This window comes from Gymnodraco acuticeps, unplaced genomic scaffold (assembly GCF_902827175.1).
Source record: "Gymnodraco acuticeps unplaced genomic scaffold, fGymAcu1.1, whole genome shotgun sequence".
Lineage (NCBI taxonomy): Eukaryota > Metazoa > Chordata > Actinopteri > Perciformes > Bathydraconidae > Gymnodraco > Gymnodraco acuticeps.
This window is the reverse complement of record NW_022991837.1, coordinates 84,873-99,657: the sequence shown is the minus strand read 5'-3', so window position 1 is coordinate 99,657 and position 14,785 is coordinate 84,873. Positions and strand designations below refer to the sequence as shown.

The window sequence follows — 14,785 nt, the reverse complement described above, 5'->3', positions numbered from 1 at the left end:
AGTAAAAATTACAGTATTGACTTGCATTGGAGTAGAAGTAAAGTGGCTTTTAGAATAGAATAAAACAAAAAGGTAAAATATTTATAAAAACACAAGAAGTAAAAGTTAAATGTGGAATAGAAAGGTTTTTAAAAAGTCACCTAATAGAAAAATATTTATATTAATATTTCAAGTTAAAATGTGCAAAAAAAAAGATGAATACAATGAAATTAATTATAATAAAGAATATGTATATAACATTTTCTGTATATAAACTTGATGTCAAAACGGCTGAGTCATTGTCACCAGTCTGAATAGAGAATGCTTAGTCACCGTCACGTGATCTCCAAAGCTCACTGATTGGAGGAGACGCGCAGTGACGCCACGACCCCCGTCTGGTATAAATACAGGAAGCGACTCAACTGCCATTTCACGCTCGGGAAGAAACAGTTCTTGCTTCAACAGTGTTTGAACGGGACTTTTCCTTCATCTCGATCTGAATTCGCGCTTAAATCCATTCCGGACACACAGGAAAAAACCTCTGCTTCAATCTGCACTACCGAAGAGTCTTCGTAAGCTTTATTTTTGTACCGTTTTGTTAAGAAAAACAGCGAAGAAACGCCAGTTGAGATGGATTCCCAGGTGAGACAGAACTACCACCGCGACTGCGAGGCGGCCGTTAACCGGATGCTGAACATGGAGCTGTTCGCCTCCTACTCCTACACCTCCATGGTAACAAACACTCTTTACACCGTTACATGTTCATTGTGTGCCTGTATTAAATGGTGTAAGTGTATTATGAGTAAACAAGCTAACGTCACAGGGGAACCACGTAGTCTCTGGTGGGCAAAACACAAGTGCCTCGAGCCAACGACACACACAAAGTAAAAGCTGTTGAACTGTTTGGTACCCAATCAAATACAACATGATCTCCATAACCGTGGAGTCATCTGGTGATGCAGGGTGTACAAATACAAGATAGCAGACTATTGTTTTACAGATATCATCAAATCACAGAATCCCTGTTTTAAGCTAACACGCATTAGCATAACCTAAAGGCTACAGACTCCATTATTCTCTCTTCTGTTAAAGTGTCTTTAGATTACAGACCCTCCTGTTTCTACCTCAGACTGAACGGGTTTACTGACTTTATCTAATCAGACACTTTAGTATTTTAAGATGATAGTACTTCTACTTAAGTTATGGATCTAAATACTGCTTCCATTTGTGACTGTTCTAGTCCCTGTCCACAATTCAGTCCACATAATGCTGTGTCATGCTTACGCTGGTTGTTATCCCCACCCTGAAATCATGACTCATGTTTCTGTCTGCCCTCGGCTCATAACGACCGTTTGTCTCGACCTGTTCTGTGTGTAACGAGCGGTCTGTTCTCTAACCTCTGTCTTCTGTCTGCAGGCCTTTTATTTCTCCCGTGACGACGTGGCCCTGCCCGGCTTCGCTCACTTCTTCAAGGAGACCAGCGAGGAGGAGCGGGAGCACGCCGACAAGCTGCTCACCTTCCAGAACAGTCGAGGAGGACGCATCTTCCTGCAGGACATCAAGGTAAATATCTGCAGGACCTCTACGATACGAGAATCCTTTAATGGTCAGATCAAGTCTGAGATGCTCCTTGCATCACAGCAGCTCCATGTGTAGAGTTTAAATACGTGCATTTATTTTACCCTAAATCTCAACATCCTCGTGCCGTTAAAGCCACAGATTTCATTGGCTCTCGGCTCAGGTGACTTGGCAGCGCCGTGAGAAAGCTTATTTAGACTGGTGGGGTTCATTTATCCAACTATATGTACCACAATGCAACAGGGCGTTGACTTTAACGGATGCATTAAAGGCTTGTCTTGGAAAGATACAGAATATTTCCATTTGCACCTCGTCCTGTTCTCAAGCTTTATTGCACAGGACTAATGTTAGTATGTATATTGACATGTCGTCTAATAGATTAAATGTACTTTAAAGGGTTTTTATTCTTGTTACAGCAGCTTGTGAATAAAGCTTTGGGCTCGAGTACAAAATATAATTAAATGCATATAAAAAAAAGTACATAACAAATATTTTTAAATGTCTTATGTAAACATGAGAAACTAGTGTGCTTAAATGAAGAAGTGATGTAGACTGCAAGTGCATACGGGTTATTCTAAAGGGACACACTTAGTGGTGGCTTTCCTAAATCTGTCTTAAATAAACATGTTTCTCACTTATTTCAAACTAAGACTGAGGCTCTTTGCTTTATGTACCCTCCCCCTCTAACTGGTGGTCCCTCGTTACAGAAGCCAGAGCGAGACGAGTGGGGCTCGGGTCTGGAGGCCATGCAGGCCGCTCTGCAGCTGGAGAAGAACGTGAACCAGGCTCTGCTGGATCTGCACAAACTGGCCTCAGACCACGCCGACCCTCATGTGAGTAACACCTGCTGAACATGAGGAACTACACACTGATGATCTCTGGGATTCAACGTCTCTGAAGCTTTAGTTGTTAACGTCTGCTCTCTTCTCCTCCTCAGATGTGTGACTTCCTGGAGACTCACTACCTGAACGAGCAGGTCGAGTCCATCAAGAAGCTCGGAGACTTCATCTCTAATCTGAGCAGAATGGACTCCAACACCAACAAGATGGCCGAGTACCTGTTCGACAAGCACACCATGGGGGGGAAGAACTGAAGTCACCTGAGAGATCCCAGCTGATCCTCAGAGTTCACCTGATCTGATCATATGTAGATGATCATGTTTGACTACATTACCCATAATCCTCCTCTCCTGTGAAACTTAACATGGAAGTTTCTGATGACTGAATAAACGTTTTGAGCTGGATTCTGTTTTCTGTCTCGTGACTTTTTCTCATTTAAATCTGAAGGTAACTTTAAAGCTTGTAAGCTTTTAGGTTTGAATGGTTCATAAGAATATAGACCCTCAAAGTGACCACAATGAAGCGTGAGCAGAAAGACACAGAATGAGCACCAAGGGACTGAGTTACTACAGAGAGACGTACAAACACCACCTGCTGATAAAGGACAACACAAAGAGGCGGAGCTGCTTTGAAGCAGAGCTTTTCAAAGTGTCTCTTACCTGGCACTCGCCTGAAATCAGGTCTATTTCATTACTGAACAGAGCGTCAGCATCTTCTGCAACTCTGAGGAACATGAACCAGGTTACTGGACATGGTGCACATTTCCAATCTCAGCTGATAGAGATCTGTCGTCCATAGTTCACTGATCAGGGCGTCTCCATGTGATGAACCAGGGAGACATTAACGGCCACATTGGAACAAACAAGGGATTACAGAAAACACAAGGAGGCGAAATATCTAGAGTTTCAAAGGTAAAAACTCCAAATATCCAAAAAGAGACATCACATGTGTACAAAGTTTCCCAACATGAATACAAAGAGACAGGAAGTGAGCACAGAAACTCCTTCAGAGCTGGATGGTGTTGCCTCTCCGTGACTTCATGCTGACTTGAAGCTGGAGGGAACACCAGAGAGCTGCTTGGTGCACTGCATTAGTTTACTTAGTGGAATGCTGTGCAGCCATACTTTCAGCTCCAGGAACCATTCAGACATCACAAGATGCAGCCTTTTCAGCCCATGATGGGACACTTTGTACTTTTTCAAAACACTTTCTACTTTTTGAAATATTCAGCTTTTTAAACTCTTTCTTTAACATGTGACTCAATGGGAGGAACCTTCAAATCCTCTTTTAGCTACACCGTGCACCAAAAGCTTCTCCTTCCACATACTTTCAGCTAGAGACTTCATTCCAACTTTAAGATGATCACAAGACATTCAGCTATTAAACATGTTCTTCAGATTTATGATATCTTTTACACTTTTTGTGATATTTCACTTAGTTTGGAGCTTGGTAAAGAGGCCTTCTATACATTTACAGTGGAGGAAACAAGTATTTAACCCCCTTCAGATTTTGTAAGTTTACCAACTTATTTTACAACTAAAAGCTCTTTTCAAAGGAAGAGCAGGTTGTAACCGAGGCTCTGTGGAGGTCAGAGTCTGAGCGCTGCTCCTCCTCCTGGAATGAGTCAGCGTTTGATGAGCCCTCCCTCTTCTTCCTGCTCTCAGACACAGCCAGCTCCACTCTGTGTTTCCTGGCTCCTCCCCTTCAGACCCACACTGAGGAGGAGGGGTGAAACCAACATGTGGGTAAAGTACAGAGCTGATAGGCCACATTCACTGCTCACACACATGCTGTCAGATCAGCTGTCACTAGTTTCAGCTCTCAGGAAGTGAAACTCACACTCGCTGCTACTGAGAGGTGAGATGGCGCAGAAAGGAGTTCAGCTGGAGCGGGAAATGTTATCTTGTCCCATCTGTCTGGATCTACTGAAGGATCCGGTGAGCACTACCTGTGGACACAGCTACTGCATGAAGTGTATTAAAGGCTTCTGGGACGGAGAGGATGAGAAGAAGATCCACAGCTGCCCTCAGTGCAGGCAGAGCTTCACACCGAGGCCTGTCCTGCTGAAGAACACCATGTTAGCAGCTTTAGTGGAGGAGCTGAAGAAGACTGGACCCCCAGCTGCTCCTGCTGATCTCTGCTATGCTGGAGCTGAAGCTGTGGCCTGTGATGTCTGCACTGGGAGGAAGCTGAGAGCCTGTAAGTCCTGCCTCGTGTGTCTGGCCTCTTACTGTGACAAACACCTCCAGCCTCATTATGACGCAGCTCCATTACAGAAACACAAGCTGGTGGAGCCCTCCAAGAAGCTCCAGGAGAACATCTGCTCTCGTCACGACGAGGTGAAGAAGCTGTTCTGCCGCACTGATCAGCAGAGTATCTGTTCTCTCTGCTCTGTGGACGAACACAAAGGCCACGACACAGTGTCAGCTGCAGCAGAGAGGACTGAGAGGCAGAGAGAGCTGGAGGGGAGTCGACTCAACATCCAGCAGAGGATCCAGGACGGAGAGAAGGAGGTGAAGCTGCTTCAGCAGGAGGTGCAGGCCGTCAATGGCTCTGCTGATAAAGCAGTGGAGGACAGTGAGAAGACGTTCACTGAGCTGATCCGTCTCATGGAGAAGAGAAGCTCTGATGTGAAGCAGCAGCTCAGATCCCAGCAGAAGAGAGAAGTGAGTCGAGTCAGAGAGCTCCAGGAGAAGCTGGAGCAGGAGATCTCTGAGCTGAAGAGGAGAGACGCTGAGCTGAAGCTGCTGTCTCACACAGAGGATCACAACCAGTTCCTGCTCAGCTACCCCTCACTGTCAGCCCTCAGTGAAGCTACACACTCCTCCAGCATCAACATCCGTCCTCTGAGCTACTTTGAGGACGTGACGGCGGCCCTGTCAGCAGTCAGAGACAAACTACAGGACGCCCTGAGAGAGGGATGGACAAACGTCTCACCGACTGAAGCTGGGTTCTTCACATATTCACAGGAGATCACTCTGGATCCAAACACAGCATTCACATATCTGTTATTATCTGAGGGGAGCAGAAAAGCAACAGCCGTGGAACAACGTCAGTCTTATTCCAGTCACCCAGACAGATTCACTGGATGGTATCCTCAGGTCCTGAGTCGAGAGAGTCTGACTGGACGTTGTTACTGGGAGGTGGAGTGGAGAGGGGAAGGAGTTCGTGTAGCTGTCGCATACAAGAATATCAGCAGAGCAGGGGGGGAAAGTCTATTTGGAAACAATGACAAATCCTGGGCGTTAGTTTGTGACCAAAACAGTTTTACATTTATTCACAACAGTATCCTCACTCCCGTCTCAGGTCCTCTGTCCTCCAGAGTAGGAGTGTACCTGGATCACAGAGCAGGTGTTCTGTCCTTCTACAGCGTCTCTGAAACCATGACTCTCCTCCACAGAGTGCAGACCACGTTCACTCAGCCGCTACATGCTGGACTTTATGTTTATTTTAATTATGGAGACACTGCTGAGTTTTGTAAACTCTAATAGTCTGAAGTCCTTGGAAGAACTCTTCTACTTCTTGAACTCACCGTGTGTCCATCAGAGCTGATTGTTCATGTCTTCACTGCAGAGATCAGCTGTCACTCAAACATGATGGGCGGGGCTTGAACGTCTTCTCATGAGTTGTTCTGTAGATGTTGGACTTTCTCCCGGCTCCTTCCTGTGTCTGTGTAGCATGGAGGCTGTCACTGCTCAGGAGGATCCTTGCTCACCTGGAAACTTTGCTCTAAAGATTTGCTGGATGTTTCTTTTGATTCATGTTGTTGTTTCTCTTGTAGTGCACGAGTCTTCAGAGACATTTAGAATCACATGTATTACTTTGACAGATTCCATGTTATTGCCCAAATGAACCAACACATTCAACCCAGATGGTTAGAACAATTATTTCATCATAACATGTTTATTCAAAATGATATTACTTCCTGTCTTGATCATAATCAATAAGTCCATCATGTGTTATTCTCCTGTAAATAGCTCAGAGTCTTTGCTTGGGAAATCAATGGTATAATATTACAGGCTAATTGTTGTTGTTGTTGTTGTTGTCCAAATAGAAATGGGGTACTCTGTTTTATAGAACACACATTATCATGATCATAATCAATAAGTACATCATGTATCCTTCTGTTTGAAACAGCTGAGATGAAACACATGGAGTGGATGAAGGGAAAGTGATCATGAAGCCATTGATCAATAGTCATTGAACAGACTTTACTGATGGGATGTGGGATCAAATGAAATGTTTGGATGATGAATAAAGTACAAACTAAAAGGATGTTCTTCTTGTATGATGTCCAAGGTGCCGTACGAAGCTGATGGAGAACATGTTCAGCAGGAAATGCATTTAGTTGAATCCTAACTGCTGTAATAATATATGTTGTCCTGATAGATGAATGCTCAGGGCGTCACCATCTAAAGTCCCTCAAAGAAACATGAACCAGGAAGAGACCCCATGATACAAATACAACTACAGAGACTAGAGATGACGACAGAAAGAGATACAACTACTACAACGTGTCTGTTCTTGTATTGATGTGGTGGTGGGAGCTTTTGCATGGGTCTTCCTGCCCCATGATGAAACATATCAGTGTCATTATCTGGTGAGTGTCCTTCAGAAGGCGTCCTTAAATGCCCGCTAACCTTTAACAGCCTTTACTGTCAGAGTATCAGTGGGATATCAGTCAGAACTCGTCTGTCTGGTTTTCTGTCAGCAGGTACGATAACGATAATGGCCGCTGTGAACGATCTCCTCTCTTCTATCTCTAGAACAAACTACTAGAATCAAAATATACTTAAAGTACCAACAATACACATTTGGAGGAGAGGATGTGAACCTTGATTAGTTTTTAAATCAGGGTTATTCAACTAAATATAGATGTCTGAACTCTTCCGGTGTGGTGGTGTTTTCATTGTAATGCAGGATGGCCCTCTGCTGGAAACACTCAGTACTGCACCCTCCATTCAACATCAATTATTTTGTTACAGAAGAAGCATCATTGTGTTCAGACATAAAATACAAATACTTAAAAAGTTGAATAGAGAAAAAATGAAAAATATGATATTGTAGTGATCACTAATTAACTAGGTTACATAATTCACTCATGGAACTACGGGTTGGGGGTATTGTTTCCGCACGGACATTTGTGTTGCTGACTGTATTTATTGTGTGCCCACGGATTGAGGCTCGGTGCGCCCTCCGCGGAATCGCCAAACACGTCGTTCGCCATTCCCACATCGTTTCGGCACTGGGAGACAGCAAGCCTTCTGACCACATGGAGACGATACACGACCTGCTAGGTACGGAAGAGCCCGACTTCTTTTTCATGGAGCTGTTTCTTCGGGACATGTGGCTGCATGTCCAGGCTGCGCTCGCTAACACGGCTAGTGCGGAGCCCCGCGCTTTAGCCGAAGAAGCTGACCGGTTCTTCCTGGCTGCCCGGCCATTTACCCCTGAGGTGCTGGCCTCTACACGCAGCGGCACCTTCCCTGGTAGGGGCACGCCGCCTAGCAGAGGCTCCGGGGCCGACGACATTGACTAACGGTAAACACAGCACTCTCAGTGGCAACGCATGAGTAACTGCCCTTTAATCTCAGCTCAACCTGCCTTTGAGCTTTCTGCACAGAAAGTTCACAGAATGTCAGTTTCCTGAGTTGGAGTGTGTTTTTTTTAGCTGTGGTGGGAGAGGGTTTAAATGGATGAACACCTGTAATAGGATTAGCTTACTCAGATATTATTTATGATAGTATTTTCTTTGTTGAGTGAACCTGTTAAATAACAATATATTTGTATAAGTATGAAGTTCTTATATTTCCGATAGTTAGTGTTTTATGGTCTTTGAAAGGAAAACATCGCCACCTTGTTAATGTGGATATGTATTCAGTGTTGAGGATACATTTAGTTGATAGAAAGCAATAAGGTCAATCAAAGTTAAGTGTTTTGCTTTTTTAAGTTAAGAAAATGTCATGTATGTCATTCAAAATACAATAGAGCAGGTTCTCAACTGGTCAGGCCTCGGGACCCACTTTTTCCTTTGTCAATAAATGGCGACCCGACATTTTGAACCACTCAAATCTATTCAACAACAAATGGTGCTGTAATGTCAGTCCATCTGCGACCCACTCGAAACGGGTACGCGACCCACCAGTTGAGAACCACTGCAATAGATGTCCTTTATTCAATGTCTTGTTATATGTCTCTAGCTACCATGACATGATCCAATAATAAAACAGCAGGAGTTAATAGCAAAGTATCTTTCCCCTCTGCCTCTACAGGGAGTAAAGGTCAATGGCTGCAGTTAAAGTGTTTCTGTCTTTTCAGGAGAGGATGTGTTTAAGAAGAAGAGTGCGCTTTGGATGTCCGCTCTCTCCAGAGTTCTTTGATAAGGCGCTGCCCCCCAGCACCCCGCTAAAAAAGGGGTCCACCCCAGCCCGAGCCCCCACACCCCGGGGGAGCTTAAACCCGCGCTCGGTGCTGAAGACCCCACAGAGGAATCCCAAACGCCACAAACTCAACGGGACCTCCGCAGCCCCACGGATTTCACAGCCTCGCCGACACTCGCCATACCTCTCAACCGCAGAGTGTTGTCGGTGGGAGAAGACCCCAGCAGAGGGCGCTGCTTGGTGCGCCGTAGCACGAGAACCAAGAGCGGCGTGATAACGGACAGCTCAGCGGGGGGGATGGTCTGGGTCAGCCACACCTCCCCTGGGAGCCCGCTGCCCCCCCTCTCTGAACCTGTTTTTACATTTGATTGAAGTTGTTTTTATTGGAGTGGTGTGCATGTTTTTATATTTTATTCAAGTTGGTTTAGTCAATTTCCTCCTCGCTCAAAATCTGATTTTGTGTTTCGGACATTCACTGGCATGTAATTGAAAAGAGCAACATGGTGAAATAAACACTAAAGCTGTAAGAGATGAAGTCCGGATTGTTTCTTATGTTTATTACATTACACTGAACTTAAAGGGCCTTCTTGTGCTTTGAGGTGTTTTCCCTTTCCTGAAGTGTGTTATTTGTTTGTGTTTGTTTGTGTGCATGTAAATGGCCCGCACAAAACCCCAAAGTTCTCCATGGCGCTCCAACACATTGTACGTGAATGGCTAAGGGGCGGGACACCTACAACAGAGCCAACCAGCTAACCAATCAGAGCAGACTGGGCTTTGGTTTCCAGTGTTGAGCTCGTTACTGAAAACCAGTAACTAGTTACCATTACTAGTTACTTCGTTTCAAAAGTAACTCGGTTACTTTACTGATTACTTCCTCCAACAAGTCACGCGTTACTGTTCACAGTAACGCGTTACTTAAACAAAGGGCTCCCATTAATGCCCTTATAGCCTTCATTTCAGTTCTGTTATTGCATTGGAGAATAATACAATCTGCTGATCAAGACATAGCAACAGTAGAAATAGCCTGCATGTGTTCTACAACATACCGTGCAATGGCTTTATCAACGTCCCAGCATGTTGTCTCTGCAGATGTTTCAACAGATTTGAATGACTGGTTTGGGCAGTAGATAGGATCTTTGACCCGCCAAGACACAACTTACATTTATCTAAAACGTTCTTTTCTTTGTGCTCGACAAAAGTGAAATAGTGAGAATATCTCCAGGTGGAGAAACTCGACTTGAGCTCCGCCGCCGCCATGATAGTCTTGTTAGTAAACACAAACACGCCCACAGCGCGTCTCCGCATGTGGCACAGGAAGTATCTAAGTACATTTACTCAAGTACTTAAGTACAGTTCTCATCTCTGTTCGCCTCGCTGTTGGCGCCGCTCACCAACGTCTGGGAGCCGAGACTATATACAAAAAATAACGGAGTAACGCACCATGTAGTAACGGTAACTGAGCTACTGAATAAAAAAAATCATCATTTTTTCGTTGGAAGCAATGTGTAATTCACAATTTGACCAATACTGTGCCCTGCTGGAAATCTAGTGATGAGGTGGGTTGAATAATGATCAAGGCTCATCTTAGAGAAGCCATGCATTTTCATCCAAGCTATGTTCATTGAGGACAAAGTGCAATTAATGATAAAGTGGTTAGCAGTTTCATTTCAACAGGATATCGTTGGGAAGACAAAAATATACCCTTTTGTCATGGCTCGTTGGTCTAGGGGTAAGATTCTCGCTTAGGGTGCGAGAGGTCCCGGCTTCAAATCCCGGACGAGCCCAAGACATCTTCATAGGTGTGGAACAGGTTTAGTTTAGGTATCATACAATGTTTGTTGGTGTGGATCCTCTCACAATTTCCTTGATGTTGTCTTCATCCGCCGACGACTTCACGACGGCCCGTTCCATGACCCGTCCCCCACCCCCCCGGTGTGGATGCCCTCGCTCTCGTTGGGGCCCCCCTGCCCGCTCCTGCGGCCTCCTTCCGACGGCCCGTTCCATGGCCCGGCCCTCGCCTGCGGCCCCACCCTCCTCGGCCCCTGTGGTGCTTCCTCCCAGACGCGAGGATTGTGTCCATGTTTTAATTCTGGGAGGGGCTTGTGTAGTGATCACTAATGAACTAGGTTACATAATTCACTCATGGAACTACGGGTTGGGGGTATTGTTTCCGCACGGACATTTGTGTTGCTGACTGTATTTATTGTGTGCCCTCCTTGCTTCTTCCTCTTTGCTTCCCGGGCTTCAAGCCATGTGCTTTTCTCTTGCTTAATAAAGCCAACTTTGCACCTTCGATGCCGCGCCTCTGACTCCCTTCTCTCTGCACTACAATATCAAATATCAACAATATAACAATTCTGGATAATTAAAATGTTCTAAAAAAAAGTCAAGAGTACTGCAGTTAGTAACATGAATATATGTTTACACTACAGGAGTATACTGTATATACATAGGATAGTAGAATGTACAGATATACAGAGACTTGCAGATTGATAGCATAAACAGAATAAGTTATAATGCATTAAACAGTACAAACACTTGTTAACAGTTTGGATCATCAGCTTCACTAAAGCCTACCTGTGCACATCATGGACGCACTGCAGCTGCTTGACCCGGTTCATCACTACTGGAATAAAAGCACTCTACTACAAAGCCCTTAATGGGCAGGCGCCATCTTACCTTAAAGAACTCATTATACCCTACTGTCCTACTAGGGCATTGCGTTCCAAGTATGCAGGGTTGGGTCCGATTAACCCAGCTTCCCCAAATCTCTTTCTTCTTGGTGTCTATATACGCCGGGATCCGGAGTCATGGATGATCCTGCGCTCCTCTGTCCTGGATCGCAAGCCCTGGATCTTGAGTCGTGGCTGTGGTCCTGGATCATAGGTCCTGGATGGATATCCTCGTGGATTCATCTTCCTATTATACACACATGCATTTCCAAACATTTGGACTACTGTAGGAGCAAACACAATATCTGTGGCTTAAAGCCCACCTGTGCTCCGCACCGTCCGTTAGATGAGCCTGGTCAGATTGATAAAAGAGGGAGTTCAACACACCGGCATAAAAGTTATAACAATAATCTGATTTTAATACAGTAAAAAACACAATACGAAATACAGAGTGCCCTGAAACAGAACACTCCGGACTCCCCGCTCCACTGCCGTGCGATACAGATATCGGGACCAGCCAGTCAGAAACAGGGGGCATTTTGCATGAAGAAACAACAGTATATATGGACATATTTGGGGCGGAGATGTGTGTCGGCTCTTCCGTCCCATTTTACTCCTAAGCGAATTAGAGTTCTGGGAAAAAGTATCTTTCTTCTGAACAGAGCGTGACAGCATCGGAACTATACAAGGTCAGAATCACTTTGTATCTTATACCGGACCCAACTCCTTTAATTTCCCAGGGAAGATTTCACACCAACTATTCTTTTAAAACAATCAAACATTGTACACAGAAATATTGGTGCTTCGGATTATTCCCAGCAAGGAACCTTGAAAAAAGAACATGTGTGTGTGTTAGTGAGGGAAAGTGTATGTGTGTGTGTGTGCATGCTGATAAGCAGAGGCATATGTGTGTGTGTTGCTGATATCTGGGTTGAGGAGTTTATGTGTGTGTGCTGCATGAAGACAGGAGGGGGTGTATGTGTGTGTGTCAGGGTCTCTGGGTCATGGAGTGTAAGTAAGAAGGTTTAGATATATAGGATTACTTTAAACAGTCCCAACTAATACATGTTCACTTCAATACAGTTCAAGATAATACCTGTTTACTTTAATACAGTTTAGAACAATATCTGGGTGCTTTACTACCTATGTTGCAAATGTATTATCTTTTCAATTTACACACGGCATCTATTGCACGTCTGTCCGTCCTGGGAGAGGGATCCCTCCTCTGTTGCTCTCCCTGAGGTTTCTGCCATGTTCCCTTTAAACTGTGGGTTTTCTCTGGAAGTTTTTCCTTGTACGATGTGAGGGTCTAAGGACAGAGGGTCTAAGGACAGAGGGTCTAAGGATAGAGGGTCTGAGGACTAGGGCTGCACGGTATTGAAAAAAACTGACATCACGGTTTTTTCCCCCCCCTGCGGTATATATCGCGTTTTTTTTAACCTGTTAAACCCCAAAGTCCCGGCGGGTACTTTACTTTTTTTTTTCACGACAGTGTCTCAGGGGATCGTAATATTTAAGAACCTATTAATGTGTTATACCAGATTAACGGAAATAATCTCAGCTAACTGACGATACAAACTATTTTATACCAAAACAAAACACAAGTTTCATAAGAAGCATCTAAATGACCCCTGAGCGAAAAATGCTAACGCACTTTGGCACAGAACTCAAGATAAAAGTACCCTTATTACTTATCGTAGCTGCACATACAAGATATCCGATTAAAGCTGAGGTTCCACAGATTATTTAGGTATATAGTATCATCACTGAGTGATCTGAACTCGGACAGGGGAAGCAAACACAGACATCACAACACTTACCTTTACGTAGCTTCGAGGGGAGATGTCTCACCGTAGCTGTCAATCTGATCAAAAGACGTGTTCAATGGCATTAAAACGAGAAAGAAAAAACGCGGCTGAATCGGTTAATCCATAGGTTTTTAACGTCTCTGTATAAAAAAATGATTTAATTTATAATCCATAATTCCATTTTTATGTAAATATCGCAGAGCAAAAGTTAGCTGCTAATGGTAGCCACCAGAGTGGCTGCTGCTTCCGGTCTTGGCCATGCGGAAGTCTCTCACACACACATTACCAAATAAGGACTGTGTGATTTCCCCTCGATTCCATTGGCTGACGGTCAGAAAGAGATGTCACATGTCAAAATCCAGCAAGGTGGGCCAGAGATATGGAAAATCCACCCAAATGGCCCCAAAAGAGGGGTTTTTGTGCTAAATCTGTCTAAAAAGGTCAAATATCAGGGGAAGTTCTACACACACCAACACATGAACAAATAAGGAGTGAGAGTGACGACGCGTAGCCAAAACCGGAAGCTGCATACCACCAAGGTGGCTACCATTAGCAGCTAACTTTTGTGATCCGATTTTTACATAAAAATGGAGTTATGGATTATAAACAATTGCTTCAAAGCCACAGATACATTATCAACCTATGGATCAACCGATTCAGCCGCGTTTTTTCCTTCTCGTTTTAATGCCATTGAACACGTCTTTTGATCAGATTGACAGCTACGGCGAGACGATCTCCCGTAAAAGCTCCGTAAAAGGTACGTGTTGTGATGTCTGTGTTTGCTTCCCCTGTTGCGAGATCGGATCGCTTATACTATACTTAAATAATCTGTGGAGTCTCAGCTTTAATCGGATATATTGTATGTGCAGCTACGATAAGTAATAAGGGTATCTTTATTTTGAATTCTGTGCTAAAGTGCGTTAGCATTTTTTTTTAAAATGAATAAAACCGCACGTCCCTGCGGTGTGAATACCGCGCATGCGCATACCGCGGTTATCGCCATGACACGGTATATCGTTCAGCCCTACTAAGGACAGAGGGTCTAAGGACAGAGGGTCTAAGGACAGAGGGTGTCGTATACTGATATTCTGTACAAACTGTGAAGTACAGTGAGACAAATGTAACATTTGTGATATTGGGCTATAAATAAACATTGATTGATGTTCGTGTTATTCAGAAAACAAGTCATAATCCAGACAACATATATATGTTACATGATGTATAAATGGAGTTTTACCAAAGAACGGCATCATCATCTGGGCCTTCGGTCAGTTCGTTGTAGTAGTTCTTCAGCATCTCAAGCTCAGCACTTACATCTAAAAAACAAACCAAAACATATTGTTTCAAATAAGTGGATTCATTGAATCGACGAATGGAAATGTATTTTAAATGACCATCAAATGTACAGCATTGTTTGTGATGTTGTTGTGTCTCCTTCACCTGGGATGGAGACACCAATCGGTTTGAGTGACAGCTGGATTGATTCCTGCATCGTGCTCTCCACTTTCTCCGGGATCTCCCACTCAATC

At 44.2% G+C, this 14,785-nt stretch overlaps 2 protein-coding genes and 1 non-coding gene across 3 annotated transcripts; all 3 read left to right on the top strand.

Moving 5' to 3' along the window:
• The first annotated feature begins 401 nt into the window (after positions 1 to 401).
• On the top strand, positions 402 to 2,800 carry LOC117535365 (ferritin, middle subunit-like). Its single transcript, XM_034199813.1, has 4 exons — positions 402 to 711; positions 1,396 to 1,542; positions 2,265 to 2,390; positions 2,495 to 2,800. Exons 1-4 carry the CDS (start codon positions 610 to 612, stop codon positions 2,648 to 2,650), a joined length of 531 nt encoding a protein of 176 aa, XP_034055704.1. The 5' UTR covers positions 402 to 609; the 3' UTR covers positions 2,651 to 2,800.
• A 287-nt stretch (positions 2,801 to 3,087) lies between these two features.
• On the top strand, positions 3,088 to 6,671 carry LOC117535364 (tripartite motif-containing protein 16-like). The gene has a single exon (XM_034199812.1). The coding sequence runs from the start codon at positions 4,259 to 4,261 to the stop codon at positions 5,882 to 5,884; it is 1,626 nt and encodes a 541-aa protein (XP_034055703.1). The 5' UTR covers positions 3,088 to 4,258; the 3' UTR covers positions 5,885 to 6,671.
• A 3,817-nt stretch (positions 6,672 to 10,488) lies between these two features.
• On the top strand, positions 10,489 to 10,560 carry trnap-agg. The gene has a single exon. It is a non-coding gene; the product is annotated as a tRNA-Pro (tRNA).
• Positions 10,561 to 14,785: the final 4,225 nt, after the last annotated feature.

Bases quoted from the DNA above. Each gene is read 5' to 3' on its own strand.
- LOC117535365 (XM_034199813.1), top strand. From the start codon at position 610: ATGGATTCCCAGGTGAGACAGAACTACCACCGCGACTGCGAGGCGGCC. The intron at 1,543-2,264 runs GTAAATATCTGC...CCCTCGTTACAG, and splicing joins TCTTCCTGCAGGACATCAAG to AAGCCAGAGCGAGACGAGTG. The intron at 2,391-2,494 runs GTGAGTAACACC...TCTCCTCCTCAG, and splicing joins CAGACCACGCCGACCCTCAT to ATGTGTGACTTCCTGGAGAC.
- LOC117535364 (XM_034199812.1), top strand. From the start codon at position 4,259: ATGGCGCAGAAAGGAGTTCAGCTGGAGCGGGAAATGTTATCTTGTCCC.